Source organism: Athene cunicularia (assembly GCF_003259725.1).
Source record: "Athene cunicularia isolate RWA chromosome 4 unlocalized genomic scaffold, athCun1 chr4_part3, whole genome shotgun sequence".
Classification (NCBI taxonomy): domain Eukaryota; kingdom Metazoa; phylum Chordata; class Aves; order Strigiformes; family Strigidae; genus Athene; species Athene cunicularia.
This window is the reverse complement of record NW_020799100.1, coordinates 23,386,775-23,404,519: the sequence shown is the minus strand read 5'-3', so window position 1 is coordinate 23,404,519 and position 17,745 is coordinate 23,386,775. Positions and strand designations below refer to the sequence as shown.

Sequence of the window (17,745 nt, the reverse complement as noted above, 5' to 3'; positions counted from 1 at the left end):
AAGGATCCCGCCGCAGCCGGGGGACGCAGCGCCCAGCCCCAGCTCTCCTGGCAGGGCTCTCCCTGGAAGCGCCGCATGCCAGCGGCAAACCGCAGGGGTTGCTGCACTGCCTGCCTCTTTGAAAGGCACGGCTTTTTCAGACTAGGCTGAACTTAAGCAGTGGGTCAGAGAAGTGTAAAACTCTCTACGTTTTCCTATAGAATTGAGGTCTGTTGCCTTTGTCCCTGTACATTTTTGCCACTCTTAGGGCTGAACCTCTGCTTCCATAGACATTGTTATCCTTTTGTCCTGGTTTCCAAACCTGTCCTGGGAACATAAGAACTAACCAGACCCCCCATGCTGGGCTGCTCGTGTGCCCTGTGAAATAACCATCACAAAGCGTGTGTGACCTTCGTACCACGGGTACATGGGCAGGTTTCCACGGCCCTGGCGTACCGCTGCACTCGCAGCCGCTGCGTTAGGAACAACCGAACACCAGCGGCGTGCAAAGGCTTTGGCCCTTTCCCGCATTTCTGATCCCAAAAGAGAAGCAGCCCTGCACAAACACACGCAGACACGTCAGGGCCAGGGAAGGAGCTTCCCTGAGCAGGAGACCTTCCCACAGACTCACCGTTGCAGAGGAGCAGAGGAGTCATGAGCAGGACGGCTCCCACCAGCACCCCCATCCCTCCAGGGCTGCAGCGTCTCCCTCTCGAGTAGAGCAGACCTGCTGTGTCCCAGGCAGGGGGTAAATCAGGAACAGCTCCCTTCTTCACTCACTTTGTCATCAAGAACCCAGGACAGCTGGTGATGGTTTTTCCTTCCTCTTTTTCAGAAAAAAAAAAAAGTGCCTCAGTGTTGACTGTCAGAGGTGTGAGCAGAACAGAAGCCCTAAGGGAGAGTGAAAAGAGGAAAGTTTAAGAATTACTACTCTATTTCATATTTACTGCTGAGTATGCTTTTTTTAACCTTCTGTTTTTTAATTCCACTTTTTAAGAAGTTTCCTTTGTTTCTTTTTATTCCTAAGCACCTGTTCTTCCTCTTTTCCTCCTTGCATTGCTTTCTAAATAGTAAGTTTTAACATGCACGTCACATACAAGAAGGTCTAAGACACCTAAGCAGCTAAACAACCAAGGTCCCTACTATTCATTTTCTTACCAGCTTTTCTATGAAGCTCACCACTGCATTTTAAATTAAGATTCATGAAACACCCTAAATCTTTACAGTACCAGTGTGAGACAGATGGTTATGGTAGGTCCCTTCCAACTGAAATGTTCTATTCTATACCATTATATCCCATTTAAAAGGTGGGGAATTTAGGTATTCAAATCTGAAAAAAAGTAACTTCCAAGAGCTGCAGGCAGCTGGTTTGACCATCTCACTCTGTGTCACAGATTGATTCTCCTTTCTCACAGAGCAATTTAGCTGCTTGGTTGAATTGATTAATTGCATTCAATTAAAAACATGGATCAGAGCCATATGCACCCGCATTTCCCTGTAGACTCCTTTGGAAACAGGTAAACAATTACATACCTAGAGAGAAAAAAAGGAACTTACCCAAGTAGAAAATCTTTGACAGTATGAAATTTGACTTAACTGTAATGAGATGTATTTTTTCACTGTATTCAGCTATCGGTACGAGCACTTTGCTATTGTTACATCCAAATTCAACATCCAGTCCTCAAATGCAAGTAACCAGAATGATTAAACACGGTCAGCAAAATCCTAGACCGTTTCCTGGAGTACAGCCCTCCTTAATGACAGTGAGACAACGTTTGCCTCGGTAGAAGCACGGTGCAGGGGACCAGAGCGATCAGTGCTGCGTACTTGATTCTGAAATAGTGCCAATGTGGGGAAAAAATATTTCTGTCAGTCTTAGATATGGCTTAAAGATGGCCCCACATATATTGTCACGTGTAGGCAGCTTCATGAGGTTGCTAAACCAGGAGACTGGTGTACAGAGCCCTGGGAGCTCTGATACCACCTTGTTCCTTTTCTTCTGCGGTCTCTGCTTTCACGTACATCCTTACCTTGGAGTGACAGTTCATTCTGCAAACCAGTGGTGCTTAACAGCATGTATGCATGTAGAAGGGTGAGGGTTTTTGACTACTTGTTATTGGCACTGATCCAATTACAATGGTATTGTTATGAGTTTGAACGTGGTTCTTCCCGGGTTATGACATTCCGATCTCCGATTCCCCGAAGCTGGTGATTTTACTACACACAATTTTCATGTATGCATAAAACATAAACGCCCAAAGCCAACCTAGCCCTACACCATCAGTCCCATTCCCAAAAGCTTTGACTCCGTGGTGTGTTTAAACCTCCTTATTTTTCCAGAGGCTGAAAGCTCTGAAAGCCAGTGCCAGGCTAACCCTGGCATTTCAGTTATTTTTGAACCAGCAGCACTGTGTAATGAGATCCCCCAGCGCACAGCAAAGCTCTCCTTTTTAGAAAACCCAGTAAACAGGTTTGGGAAGTATTGGCACACACAGGAACACACACAAAAATAATGTACAAGAAACAGAGTAATGGTTTTGCAATTCTTGGGTTTAATTACTTCAGTATGTGGGTTTCTCTTACTATTCAGCCTTCCCCTTTCCATTGCAATCTTTCTTAGGAAACCTGCATAAACACTTTTCCTAGACCAGTACATAAACCAGACACAGATGCACAAGTTTTTATTTGCAGTTTTCTTAAGCCTTGGTTTCTTAACTTCTTAAGAGAGAAAGCATTTAAAAAAACTATTATGCAATCAGATCAAATATCTGATGGTGAGATGAGCTGAGATCAGAGGGCTCCATGATGGAAGAACATGACTAATCCATAACAGGAACTACCCTTTAGTCTAACCTGTTCAGGAAGTGAGTTACAGAAGATCAGCCTCTCAGAGAACGCTGCTGTCTGCACCGTGCTGTCAAAACAGCAGAAGAAAAGTCTGGTTTTTTACTGTTTTACTCTTGGCAAAATTGAGGCCTTTGGGAAGAAATAAAAAAAAAAAAACAACACAGAACCCAAGACAGATATACAATTCATTCATTTCCCCCTCTCCCTTTAGCTCATGAAAACTTGAGACTATTCAGCCCTTTGTCTCAAGAAGTAAGCAAAAGAAAGACTAGAAAAAGGTAGAGTAAGACGTACTTGACAAAAGGCAATTCAAAAGATACAAACACGAAGGGTCATGAGGTGAAAGCAGTTACAGAAGTACGGGAATAAAATGACACTGCGAAGGCACTACACATATACACACAGTAGCAAGATCCTCCTCTGCAACTCAAAAGATTTGACAATGAAGCACAAATCCAATTAAGTAACACCAGCACAGACAACATGCATTACCTAGTAGGCTTCAGAATATCAAATTACCTTGGATTCTTGAATATAAAAGAAGTAAAATCTTACTACTTCAGAAACTTTGGAGAGAACAAAGCCTGTAGGTAACCTGAATTCCTAAAACTGAAAAAAAATCTTCAAGAAATTGCGCTGGTAGGAAATATCCCATGATATTATACAGCGGGTTTTCTACCTGCCTCCAGGCCTCCTCTTCAGTTCTGTATCGCCACAGCAAATCTCAAGCGTGTGTGTGTTAGTGGCAGACGGCTACAGACTTGGTGTCAGTGAAGGAGAACTTGATATTGCACTCGCACCAGGGGCTGCGCAAAGACGTCAGGGAAACAGCACAGAAAGGAATTTTGGGGAGAGATTTTTTGATTAAGCAGACACTAGTTTTTGTAATCTGCTGTCAAAGGACTCAAACACATCTAGCTAATTTAGCTTTAGGATTCCACAAGCAGCAAACGCAGCACGAAGTCCAGTGCTCACACAGGGCTGGGTGAACAAGCAGCTACTGCAGGCAGAAGAGAAACGTTAACGTCACGTCCTACGTCAGTGCAGGTTATGCCACGGCTCCTATTTTTCCCTTCCCTCTCATTTTAAGGGCAGCTGCTGGACTCTGCTAGACGTGAATCAGTTCTACTCAAAATTTCTGAGGACATGTGACCTGTGAGTGAGGTGCAAGTTACCCGAGAAGAGCTGCCATGCAATGTGCATGAGAAAGCAGCGTTACGCAGGGTGGCGAGCACTTCCTACAACACTGACAGCCCGTGGCAATGGATGCGTGTTAGCACGTTAAAAACTAACATCCCACAGTTAAAATGTAATTTTCCATAGGAAAAATGTTGCCTGTACCTAGGAGCAAATCTAGGAGTAGAGCGCAAACACAAACAATTGTAGCCACAGACTATCAAAAAAGAAATCTCAAATTAAAAACAAAATCTTAAAAAAATCCTAAGTTCCAAACAGCAGACAAGCCACCTATTGAACAGGCTCTCAAAGAGTAAAACCCACGTTTAAAATGTTACACACATTACTATCCAGTCAACTGAAAAAAAACCCCAAACCAACCAAAACCAAACCAACAAATACACCCAGCCAAACTTTACAAATGGGATACAAACAGATTTCCTCTTGCAATAAGGATATCAGATAAAAAGTTACGGAATACACTGCAGTATGTTTACAGGGATGTTGCTCTTCCCCTCTACCCAGTGCCTTCACTCCCACCAGCTCGTTTTTTGAGCTTGTTTTCAGTTTTTCCAGGCATGCTCTTTGCTTGTAGGAAGAGAACTTTTGCCTACACAGAACACAACACCCAGGAAGCAGGTGAGGTCAAGCTTCTTGCCAATCCAGTCCTTCGTTGTCTGTCTCACATCACTAAGCCAGTTGCAGGTGTCACGTGAGCTCAGGAAGTTTCTATCTCAGAGGCTTCTTCTATGAAGTTAGCAACAGGACTGAGAAGCAGGAGTGGAAACAGTTTATACTCTCCATTGCCATCTTCCGAGAGCAGAGGGGGATCCCCCACGCCCAGAGCATCCAGAGGCTCGGCCTGGCTTGCTGGAGCTGCCCCTGGCAGGACAGTTCCACCACCTGACGGAGGATGAAGAGCAGGTTTCTCCTCCAGGGAGGGCAGTAGAAGGTCTTTTGGATCCTCCATCTTCCCTGCAGCTTCACTTAAAGGCAGTTCTTCAAATAATGAAAGCAGAGGGTTGGCCCTGTACTGTATCAGCTGCATATCTGAGGGAAAACAGACAGTTTAAATGCCAGGCGCCCGTGTCATGTAAATCTTAAAGACAAGGAAAAGTGGAGAGGCTGCTTCAAAACTTGGTTCGGTCGGGCAACCCACAGAGCTGGGCTCTGGCAGACTACAGGCACGGCTGGGGAGGGGAGCTCAGGCTCAGCACAAGCCCCGGGACAGGCGGCAGCACCGCAGCCCCTGGGGGAGACACCCCGAGGACACCTGCAGCTCTGCTCCCCACCGCCACGAGTCAGAGGGAGGGAAGGTAACACCAACACGGGGCACAGGATGGGGCCTCTTCGGATTGAGGCACAGCTTCGTCCAGATCAGTGAAACATTCCAACCTTCACAAACATTTTAAGCCCAGACCAAATGAGGAGATAAACCATATTACGGGCTACAAAAATTCCATTTCAACACACAGTTTTGGAAGAGTCTGGAACTGCCACAACTCTCAGTGCTCCTTCCTGCCCACCTTTGCTTCCTGCTGCTTCTCTCTCACTCGCTCCCAGATCTTCAGTGCTCTCTGCCAAGTTTGCAATCTGAAGCAAAACAGATAAAGAGTAAGAGAATGCTTAACAAGAACCACAGCAGCAAAACCCAAGCCTTCACCAACTGGTTAGTAAAATTAAAGGGGAAAGGAGGAGGGAAGAGAAATGAAACAGTCGACCAGTGAGCCCATTGTTGCACTTGAGGGCCAGCAAACAGGAGCTCAGAATAAGACACAGTGAAACACAGACTAAACTTACTAAAGCCAAACAAGCTTCTGATTAGCAAATATTTAATTTATCTTCTAAACCAGAAGCTTTATTATAGTCTGTCTTATTGGAATAACACTATTAAACATGATTTCATCAATGTAATTACATTTTGCAAGTGCTGCTTGAACACAGCTTCATTTTACCTCAATTATGGTCTAAGCTCTTATGACTGGGCAGTCCTTGGTTAAATATTCCAGGACTACAAAATAAATTACACTTGCAAGGGTTTTAAACGTGAGTCAGTTTTAGGAACTGGACCAAGAGAAGTAAATTTGCACTGAACTTTTGTATACCCTCTGAGGAAATTCCATACAGCGTGTTCAGAATACATACAGTGTACTGCATTAGATTCTTCATTTAGTACTTCAGTCTTCAGACAGACTGAAGACACATGGTCTCATGCGAACTATAACCCCAGACCTAGTTACTACTTGGCTAAAAGACATCCTGGGAATCCCTGAGGCTATCTGAAACAAGCCGAGAAACTGTTCTCACACACTTAGACCAGAAAAAGACAAGATTTTCTACCCTCCTCATTCTAAACAGAAGGCACAGAAGAGATAGGAAAAAGAAAATTTGTCAGTACAGACAGCTGATTCAACGGACACCAGTCTGATTCCCTCTTCCTTCTGTTCTCAGGTGTATTCAGGAAGCAAACACTCTCAGCAAACTGACAGTTCAAATCAGCCCGTGAGTGCATTACTGCAGCTAGGAACATAAGACTTGAAACTATCTTGAGAGCCCTCTTAAATTCATAGATGCTAACAGGGACAGCTGAGACACTGTCAGCAGTCCAGATAAAATGGCAGTTCCATCCTGTGCCGTCAGTCCAGCCCCCACCCTCCGTCAGAGTTCAGCTCTCAACATCGCCTTAACCCTCCCCATCATAGGAGCAACTCTTACTCTTACATTTTCCATACCAGGGCAAGTTTCCATCAAGCTCATATCCAGGGCTGGCAGCTCAGGATTAAGTGTCTGAAAACAAAACCAGACCATATGTCATATAACAAGGTTCTTAACACTCCAGAGGCTCCTGAAAGGATGGCAGGACCCAGCACACGGCTCCGTGCACTGAAGCCGAGGGAAGGCGGCTCCTCGCAGGCCCCCGGCAAGGTACCCACCTGCAGCCTCGGGCAGGACAGCACGAGAAAATCACCCTATTTCCCAGTGATTCCAGGTCTATGGCTGAGTTTCAATCCATATCATAATGCATAATCAAACACATAATCAGGATGTGATGTGATGGTATGTGACAAAGTCTTGAGAAGAAGAAAATCTGATTTTTTCTTTTTTTTTTTCCCTCTTGAGTTATGTGTAACAGAAATACTGTATGAACTGAAAAAGGCTCTCAATGTTACCTCGTACATTGTTAGGCTCCTAGAATGACTAGGTATTATTCTATCCATAACAATTTGCTTCTCAGCATTTTCTCCCTTCTTGACCATTACAACATGGAATAAATCAGTACAATTTTGTAATGCAACCTAAGCAATAGTTTTCAGAAATCACAAAAAGTGGAAAGACACTCACATCACTGAAAGCTTCAGAACCAAAGTTATACTGCTTCCCAGATAGCATTGCTTGAAGCTCTTCAAGGCTGGCATCAATGCAATTAAGAAAATCCTGAATTTCTTCTCTAAAAAGAGAAAATGATACAGTACTGTAAGAAACACTTGGCAGTTAGGCCCATCTTTTACATGACAAGGCATAAAAAACTCTTAGAAACAATCTGCTGACCTCTCAGTTCTCACAGCTGTGGGGCAAGACGAGAGCCAGACTAGGTCACACGTACTGACAGGACAAGGGGTAGCGGCTTCAAACTGAGACACTAGATCTGAGGCAGAAATTGTTCCCAGTGAGGGGGGTGAGGCCCTGGCACAGGCTGCCCAGAGAAGCTGTGGCTGCCCCCTCCCTGGAAGGGTTCAAGGCCGGGTTGGACGGGGCTTTGGGCAACCTGGGCTGGTGGAAGGTGGCCCTGCCCGGGGCAGGGGGTGGCACTGGAGGGGCTGTAAGGTCCCTTCCCACCCAAACCATCCCGTGATTCTGTGATGTTAGAGGGCCTTCAGACCACACTGAGTGCTGTGACTCATGCTCTCAGTACAGCAGAAGAGCTGTGGCAGTGGCAGAGCCGAGGGGCTGCGCAGGGCTGGGAGCTGCCGAGCAGCAGCGCCGCAGAGCGAGGCCACGGCCTGCGCCTCTCTGCTCTGACCACGCCAAGGGAAGCCAACCCTCCCAGACACGAGGGGCAAAGAAAGGAAGCAACAGCATCAGACTGCCGCTGACGGAAACCCTCATCCAGAGCTCAGAAGCAGAGCAGCCCGTGGTGCTCCCCCTCTGCTGTTTGGCCGCACCGGCAGCGCCCGCAGCTCCGGGAGGTGACAGGGCGCCCGCCGAGCCCCGGCCCGTGGTGTGGGGCAGCAGGCAGCCCAGGGCCACAGCTCCCACAGACCAGCTTGCCCCGCTCTTCCTGTATGGTGTTAGCGACCTTTACAGGGTCAGAAACTTCAGTTCATCAACGACATCTGAAAAGCTAATTCACAACGTTCTGCTAAACACAGCCTCTAAAACTTTGACAAGATCCCACAAGATGACGACAGCCTAACAGTTTCCAGAAGCAAGTTAATACCTGTCCAGTAAAGGATCATTTTGGTTCCCAGAGTTGTTCTCATTCAAGATGGAGTCAATCACAGACACGGGGTCTTCTGGAGCATTAGGCTGCGCAGTATGGAGTTCCACAGCAACATTGCCCGTGTCGCTGCATTTGCTGACATCGTTTCTGTGAACTGGTGGGATAGGTTCTGCACAGTTTAACTCATCTGGCTGCGCTACTTGGCAAAGAGGTAAGCCAGGATCCAGAGCTGCCTGTGTATCTCTAAAACATGACCCAAAGAGAAACAGCACACAGGAGAATTCATCACTTGTATTACTACCCATCCCAAGTTTATCTCAAATCTTAATATCTAATAAGGTCAAGGCAGACAAGGGTTCAGCCAACCAACTGGTCTTTGGAAAAGGAAGAAAAGTGCTTTCCTAAAGGCAGATGAAGAATCTCTTATTACAGCTAATACAGACAGCATGTATCAGAGCAAAACACCCCTTTTGCCAGGCTAAAAGCAGCAAAATAGCATACGGAAATTAGGCAGGATGGAAACTCCAAACATTGTGTCTCTAGAAATAAAAGATTCCAAACTGGGCCATAATTCACTCTGGAATGTTAGCAGCTAAATGGGTTTTCACAGGAATCTGATGCCACACAAAAGAATGCCTTCCCTTCAGTTGTGCTTAGCACAACATTAGCGAGTAGGACTGAAACCAGAGATAAAACTATACACCTTGGTTTGTTTCTTGGTAACCTATCTGCATTTTGGATTGTTTATTAGTAACCTATATATGCATTCAGGTCCCTGTTCAGTTGAAAAGTTAAGTACGTGCTTATTTGTTGAACAGAGAAGCCTCAGCAAATTAAACTCCAAGTGCCAATTAGCCTGACAGGGCTGCGAGCACTCCTGACGTGACAGGAGCTCTCGAAAGGCTTTGCTGGCCATGACCAGGACTACACGCTGTAGAAAAGACAGCCTACAAACTGGCCTGTCACGTACAAACGGAGCTAAAATTCAGAGAGGCTGCTGCCCAGAATTCCTGTGGCTCACTTACACCGACAGAACTACCTAGTTAACAACCTAAGCACGACACCCTTCCAGCGTACCTGGCTCTGCCGCTCGTGTGCGCCACGGCGAGGAGGCCGTCGGTGGCACTCTCCAGGGTGTCAGTGATATCTCGAATGATGAGACCTGTGCCATTTCCACCGTCGCCATCTGCGTCGTGTTCAGAAAAAGACACCTGCAGGGTACAGCAAACAGAATGAGTACACCAAAGGGTTCCACTTTTTGATGTTGAAGCTCGGTTCTTCTTGCAGCGTCTATCTCCTGTTCAGGTTTCACCTGTGACCAGCCGTGCCGATTTGCACGATTTTACAGAGCAATGTTTTAAAGCTGCCCACTTCAACACGGCGTGCACGTGACTGTCAGATTAGGGTATTAACAGTTATAAGGAAGACTGAGATCCCTGCCTGTCACCCTGCCCAGCCCATGACTCCCCCCCGAACACCTACCGCCTGGCCGCTCTCCACGGGGATGCGAACATACTGCCGGCTGTACTTGGAGGGTGAAGCACCTGCAGCATCCGTTAGAGACCTGAGACAAAAGAGGGCTTTAGCCCATAGCTCCACAGTGAAAGGCTGCAGCAATGCCAAATACATGCAGCGAGAGCAAGAACAACCATTCCTCCACTTCTAAGAAAACTGGCTTTTTAGGAATGTTTTTAGTAAGGATACTGTAGACAGGCTGCATTCTAAACATCCTTTCTGTTTTGAGTCAGTCAGTCACATCTGCACATTTTGAAAGAGTTACCATTTCTGATAACTGTGCCCTTTGAAATTTAAAAGGCATAGTATATTCTCTTCCCACCCATTTTTTTTATTACGAAAAGGAAATCTTTATTTCATGCTTTTTTCAACTTCCATCAGTTTTCTCAAGTTTGAATATACGAGTGATAAAAACATTCTTCATACACTTTAAGAAAAGTATCTTGCTTCTAGCGGCTGATTTATCCCTATAATTCACATCTGACACTGATTTGTGACCCGTCCAGTAATTACCTTTTTCTTTTGACCCCGAGAATGTAATTTCCTCGCATCAAACTTAGGATAAATTGAAGAATCTAAAAAGGAAAAACAAAAAACCAAAACAAGTGGTTAGCAAAGCAATCCTAACAAATTATTAATTCAGATTTTACTACAAAATGATGTAGTTATGCAATAGAAATTAATAGGCACATTAAAAATTCATTTGCATTTGCATCTTAAAAACCAAAATTATAGTTACAAATCGCATTGAAAAATTATCCCACTTGGACAGGTTTGGGTTTTTTAAAATGTAATGTAACACCAAGGTCACTAGAGGATTCCAGACCAGAAACAGCTGAGGGATAAACCAGAGAAAATTTGTTGCAGTGCAGAAGCTCCTACAGTTTCTGGGCTCCAAGTTGACTTCTTGAATGGTCTAAGTCTGTCTTGGTCCAAGATCCTTCACAGACTCCGTCCATGTGCCTGCAATCTCTCGTTTAGGCTCCTGTTACCATGCACTACCATGCACCATGTTTACCCCAGGTCCGCTTGATTTACTGATTTCTCTCCAAATAAGATTCACTGATATTTCAAACGCAATTAAATCCTTTTTACTACGACTTTTCCTTAGTCTTTTGCTCGTGGTTCTTTGCTGTGCTACTTCTGGGACACTCAGGAACTGTGAACGTTTTCTTTATGCTGTATTAATATAGCCTGTTCAGCTCTGTGTCATTTGCCATTCTACATAAGCAAAGAATGCCATCAGGTGTCACCGAGGCAGGAGCAAGGGTGGTGGCACTGAAGAGGCTGCAAGGGTACCTTAGACAGCAGCTTCTGTTGTTGACTGTGCTTCTGCCTTAGAACTGCCACTTCTTTCCACAGGGCCTTATTTTCTCTGCAATGCAGAATAAATCAGAAGACAGAGGATGAACAGAGTTTACTTTATATGCTTTAGTTTTACAGCTTTCAAGCTTTCACAGTACCTTGCAGGACCAATGGCAACATTCTTTCCGTGGATAACTAACAACCAGTTAAGCCAATCCACTAGTATAAACTCTGGGTTAAATTAACTCCGTTTTCCATCAGGCAGGACCAAACACTCACTAATGACATTCTCATCCTCTGCTGCTCCAGCAATAATCTCGATCTGAAGTATTCCTTCAAAGCCTCAAAGCCTTAGAATAAAGACTTGGTCTTTGGAAACAGGAGTAACACAGACCATCTCAGAACAGTTTCAGAGTTTGTGTTTGAGGGCTTTTTGTTTTGCTTGGTGTTTTTTTTTTTTTTAAAGGAACAGAGGGAGTGGAGCGAGGGTACCTCCTGAACTCTGGTTGATACCTGCTTGCATACCAGTGATCTCAATGAATCACCAGTGCCTGTATGAAAAGGATCTGAGGGAACAGAGATGAGGACATGCGAAGTCCACTTCCCATTAGAAAGAAAACCGAAGACTAACTCTCCCTCACTGCATCTAACCCTGTTTTCTGTTTAGAAAAGGAAATGCTTTCATTACCCTAAAAAACTGCTACAGGTGATGGCACCCAAAATGAAATCTCAAGATAGTCAACAAACTCCCAGTCTTAATCTCTGGTCTGTAACTGAATTGTAAAAGCAAACAAGATTCAGAATGTTGTGTGGGGTGGAATGGGCATTCTTAGAAAAAATTATAGCTTCACCTGTTTCCAGTTCAAACGAAACCCACATTTAGAGTCAAGTTCCATTAGATACAGCAACACTCAGTGTAAAGTGCCTCTGAAAGGGACAGAGTCTACCTCTTCATGTTAGCCAGCCTGACATCCATGTTGTTCTGCTGCTCTCTCATCTCCTGGACTTCAGAGAGCACTTTGTGCAAATCCTCTGTACAGACCTTGAGATCCTCAGTTCTTACTGCAGATACCTGAAAGAGGAGCAGGTTACACATGCTTTACTAACAGTGCCTTGCATACTCCCCGCCACAGGAACAGCTTAGTTAGTCTGTAGAAGAACTGGTATAAACTCCATTAAAAGTTTAGGTAATACTATAGTTCTTATCACAAAACACCACAACCGCCAGACCACAGTCCTTAGGACAGCCTACACTGTGTGAAAAAAACAGCTGACAGTGCAAACCTGAGATTAGCTCTTTGTGGGTGTAGACAGTAGATTGACTGTTGTAATTCACGATAAAAGACCACCGCTGAGTGAAAAGGGCCCTCCCCAAGGGTCCCCTCAGACAGGACTGGCGACAGCTTGCCCTCCACTGTCAAAGGGCAAGACACGGGCCAGGACCAAAACACAGAACTGCTAGTGCGGTGAGAACAAGACAACTGTGTTCCTCTTAGGTGTGGGTAAATCTGCCAGCACAGCAGTAACACATTTTTGTTAGTTCCTGAGGGGAGGCGGAGGGAAGAAGGAAGGTGTCTAATTAGATGAATCCTGTGCAGTTTGAAAGTTTGTCCCACGCCAGCTGCATTGCAGGTTCCCAAACTGGTGCTCCCTCTACTGACATTCCGAAGTTATGGAGACCCTCCTCCAGAAAGTCAGAGTCCAGACTGCTCTTCTGCCCACAGCAGAATCCGTGAATGCCACCTCTTCAAACCATGGTGGGAGAGTCATCAGAACGCAAAAAGCTCACTCACCCTCCTCCCCACGCTTCCACATTCAAAATTTTCCAGTCCCTTCAGCAGCTCCCTCTGCGGCGGCGGCACTGACAGCCAACACGCAAGGCAGGGTTTTGAGAGACGGGTCTGGTGCATCACACCTCTGAGTGACACGTCCAGGTTTTATGGGCATAATTTGAAGAATCCTTCAGCCAAATACTGACCATCATTGAACCAGAGGGACTTGCAGCAGATCACCACCAGGTGTCCCTCCCCACCTGCAGCATGCTGTGATTTTTCTTACTCTACTGAATTCCAAGGGGGAGGTGAAAGCATCTGTGCCTGGCCCGCTGAAGCGCTAGGAAATTTCCATGCAGGCTGCCTCGCAGACCCCTTCCTTTTCAAAGGAGAATGGGATGGTCAGAAATGGACCTACAGTGTTATAAAATAACATCCCATCACTTCCTGACGGAACAGAACGTACTGCTATGTGATCACTCCACAGAAATAACTTTCTTCAGCATGCCACCTCTCCACGGGGAAGACACCCAAAAGACGCAGATGGCAGGTGGAAACTTCAAATGCAGTCAGACTGCCTCGGAAAAAAGGGCCAAACTAAAGTACCCTGCCCAAGTGCAAGGAATTGCTCTCTTCGGAGTCTCTAAGCAGATAATAAGGGCGTCAAGACTGAAGCACACCAGCAGAGCTGACGCTACCAGGGAGAGAATAAAGGAAGTCTCACATTCAAAGCTGCATTCTCGTTAGAGGCTTGAACTCCAGTTTACAGCAAGTACTGAAATAGGACTCTGTTCCAGACAGCAAAAGAGCAGGAAAAACTAGTGGACTTGTGGAAAAATTCACTAACATTTCCTGTGCAACAAAGAACATTCAATAGTTTCATGTGAACGTCCCTGGCACTCACTAGAGCTTTTGTCTTTCTGTGGGGAACACTCCACCCAGCGCAGCGCTCCGGGGAAACTCGGTGCCACACACAACGCCGGCGGCCCACGGCACAGCCCGGCGAGCATGTGAGCAAGCACGTGAGCAAGCAGGTGTGCAAGGCAGCCAGGTGTGCAAGGCAAGGCAAGCGAGCTGTTGGGGTGCCTGGGAGGGGTGGAGGCCTGACTTGGGAAGCAGCTGCATGACGACACTTCCCAGCTGTGACTGGGAGCAGAGACAGCTCGGTGAAGAATCAATCAAAACACAATTGTGACTCTGAATCCTACCCTGCGCTTTTATGAACTCGGGCAATAGAGCTACCACATTACGATTACTACATGCTAAAGAAAAGATTCTGCAGTTCAGATGTCAACATGATGGATCATGATAGTCTCTTTCTCTGGCAGCCAGGATATTATGGACTGTAATGTGCCAACAGAGGATAAATATCTGTGCAGAAACAGGTCAGACAAGACTCGAATGTACAACAGAAAACTGGAAAGCGCTAATAAAGATGTAGCTCAGTGGCAGCACCGTTTTGGAGGAACAATGTAATTTATGCAAACTTGCCCAAATCAACCAATTACTGATGCCTTTGCTAATTTTCAGTGAGCACCAACTGGGAATGTATTTTCTTTTACTTCTTTCACTTTGTGACTCTTTGCAGCTCCGCTATGCTGGCAGAATTGAAGACCGTGCCAAGCTGTAGGCGGGTACGTGAACTCTCTGTGGAAAAGGGGCTCCAGTCTGCCAGCGAGGAAGAGCGCGGTCCAACCGCCGGGCACTGCTAAGCAGCAGCAGGGCGCGTTTGTCCAAGCGCTGGCACGGGGAGGCCAAGCTGAGCACCAGTGTGGCATTCAGGAGGGAGTCAGAGGCTTGCATCATGATGCACAACCTTGGTTCCCATGGAACTTGTTGGCTGTAAAGGGTCTGAAAGCCCCAGACATGCTCTTGATAAACTCCTTTTTGTAACCAAGCAAATACATTCCTGGACTGTACCTTGCGCTTGATGTTCTCCAGTAAATGTGCCTTCCCTTGCTTGAAGAAAGGGTGCTGGAACTCAATGACTGAGCTTCTCTCTGCTGTGATCATACCATTCTCCAGAGCAATCACCTTCCTGAAGCCATCTGTGGAGAAGCAGTAACAAGGTCAATTCTTTCAGTGCAAAGCTGACTGTCACAACACACGGCTAAAGAAAACCCACGGCTACTGCAGTGCCTACAGCTCCACAGTGGCTGGGAGCAGAAGCCATGAGAAACAGCCAAAGCAGCTTCTCTTTGGTGCTCAATTTGACTGCTCTGATCTTCACAGCTGGAGAACACGTCCAGAACACTATCGAATGACTTCGCAGGCTGTCCCAACAGCTTGCACAGCAGAGGCCAGATAGTGTCTGCAAGTGAGACTGCGATGTCCAAATAATCACAGAAGTCAGTTAGAAATGAGATTTATTAGGACATCTTGAATACAGCCTTGTCCCCGTGGAAGCTGTGGAATGATGCACTGTCCCTTTCGTGCCTATAATCCCAGACAACTACATACCAAATAAGTGCTGTCTGTACCACCGGGGTCTACAGAATAATGTAAGGAAGAGAAATTAGTTCTCAGCCTACACAAACACACACTTTCTCCATACCAGGCTGCCTGTATAAAATAAGACATCGCCAGCTGTTTCCATCACCACTTCAAGTACCACAGGGTACAGATGTAAGATACAGTGAACAGATCAATCCATACCTTTCCTGGTTGGAGTTTTTAACATAGTTAACATATCCCAGTTTCACTGCACCTCAACAGTGCTATCATTAGCAAACTTTACTTGGAGCTAGGAGAGACGGGTCTGGTGGGAAAAGGCGCCTGCCACCGCACTGCCTGTCTTCACAGGAACATCTGCACTGCAGCTTTCACCCTTGCTACAAGGCAACTGACAATAGTTTGTTTGCGTTATCCTTTGACATTCAGGTGGTGGAGTCTCAGCACTCCACAGAAGCAACAGCATCCACCCCATTTCAAGAGGCTAAACACACCTTCTCCCTCACGTCTGGCAGAATCTGGACAGCGGTCAGCTCGAGAGCCCGGGCAAACCTACGGGGCCAGGCCAGAGAATGCCTCCTGCGCCCTCATGGATAGTCTCACCAAGGCGGTTTGCACCTTCGCCCAGCCCACAAGCTCTCTGCTGCAAAACAACCGTTTCAGCCGTGTGCTGCAGCCCTGCCGATGGTGCGACACCTCCGAACTACCCCGACTCCAGCTGCTTCGCCTGTACAAGCTGTACACGTGCTCCACAATGGACACCACGTGCTGCTCACAAGTCGCGCACAGAAAACACAGTGAGAAACTTAGTCCAGCTTCATCCCTCAGCATGACTAATCCTGTTTCAGCACAGCAGTGCAGGCAGCAGCATGATCTCGGCATTTTTTCCCCATGTACTAGATGCAGGGGTGTAGACGCAGCCTTTGTTCTGGGTAGGACAGATTGCTGTTACCATTACCACTACCACTGGGGCCCAGAGGACTCCACCCATGCTTCAGGTACCACAACATGGAATAATATTTTTATGGTTGTTACTCAAAAGGACTCAGAGCACAGAAAAGAAGGACAAAGCCAAGCTCTACTGTTATACTTCTCTTTTGCAAAGCGAACTCAAGACCAGAATTCAGGTTTTCAGGGATGAAAGACCTGCCAAGTCAATTGGTTTGTTTAAAGAAATTCAGATGGATGCCAAATAGTGACAAACTTTGCAGAAAGAATACGTAACAGCTGATGCTTACACATGTTAAGCTGTCGTATGAAGCTGGAGATGTTGTTGTGTTTGAAGTACTTGGGGAGCAGCTCCTTGGCAAACCTTTGCTCATCCAGAATGCAGAAGTTCTCACCATTCTAGGAAACAAGAAGCAACAGTCAGGGAACAAGCATAATTCTTCTAAGGGGTTGCTCCTAAGCCGAGACCATAAAGCAACAGAGACAGTTCCGGCAGCGGGGGAGGCACTTGGCAAAGGGAATTGTCTGTGCGAGCAATTCTGAGCACTTGGGACTGCACTAAAAAGTTTGAATCCAAAAAGATCGCTATGTGGAACACTGGAACACTTCTATTGAACGGGGGATATTTTTTTTAAAGCCCTGAAGTTTTGATCATAATCCAAAGAAAAATAGCTCTAAAAACACACGTATCCGTGCGCAAGAAACATCAATATTGCTGAAGCGCCCTGGATCCGTGCCGCCGGAGGGCTTTTACCGCCCAGGCGGGAGCTGCCCCGCTCCTGACGAGATTCTTCCATCGTACGCCTTGTGTCACCACTAAAAATAACCGAGTAACGTCGCGGGGTTACTGGCAGCCCGGACAACACAACCCAGCGGCGAGGCGGGGTAACGGTGACAGGCGCAGTTTCAGCTTTATCGTATTTTCAAGTTCAAACTTGCTGAAATCGCGCAGGTCTCGGTGTCATTTCTGGGCTGTCCGCAAAGCGAACGAAGATGCCGCGTTCCCCCGCGCGTTTGCCTTGGGGAAGGCCGAACCTCTGGGAAAAAAGCGGCGAAAAGTCCCACGGATTTCGAAGTGACGGGGACAAAAATAAACGCCGCGGTCGTGCCGGCTGCGGAGCTGCTCCGCGGGGGGTGGCCGTGCCCTGCGCCTGCGGGCGCGCGGGACCGAGGCCTGTCCTCCGCCTCGGCGGGCGAGAATCAACATTTAATTACTCCTTAAAGCGCCTGTTTCCGCTGAGCGCCTCCGCTCCGACCTAACGACGCCTAATTTGAGGTCTGAGCACCGGGACGCGCTCCGCCGCGCCGCCC

The 17,745-nt window shown here is 46.6% G+C and overlaps 1 protein-coding gene across 1 annotated transcript; it reads right to left on the bottom strand.

Moving 5' to 3' along the window:
* Positions 1-2,587: 2,587 nt before the first annotated feature.
* On the bottom strand, positions 2,588-17,231 carry LOC113480215 (heat shock factor protein 3-like). Its single transcript, XM_026848836.1, has 13 exons — positions 17,121-17,231; positions 16,725-16,833; positions 14,956-15,083; positions 12,211-12,335; positions 11,258-11,333; positions 10,472-10,533; positions 9,926-10,007; positions 9,521-9,654; positions 8,441-8,686; positions 7,345-7,450; positions 6,724-6,789; positions 5,529-5,595; positions 2,588-5,052 (listed from the first exon to the last, which is right to left on the bottom strand). Exons 1-13 carry the CDS (start codon positions 17,229-17,231, stop codon positions 4,721-4,723), a joined length of 1,644 nt encoding a protein of 547 aa, XP_026704637.1. The 3' UTR covers positions 2,588-4,720.
* Between the last annotated feature and the right edge of the window lie 514 nt (positions 17,232-17,745).

Excerpts from the sequence above, each read along its gene's own strand:
- LOC113480215 (XM_026848836.1), bottom strand. The coding sequence starts at position 17,231 with ATGGAAGAATCTCGTCAGGAGCGGGGCAGCTCCCGCCTGGGCGGTAAA. Across the intron at positions 15,084-16,724 it reads CATACGACAGCTTAACATGT|ATGGCTTCAGGAAGGTGATT; the intron begins GTAAGCATCAGC and ends GCTTCTCCACAG. Across the intron at positions 6,790-7,344 it reads GTTCTGAAGCTTTCAGTGAT|ACACTTAATCCTGAGCTGCC; the intron begins GTGAGTGTCTTT and ends TTTTGTTTTCAG.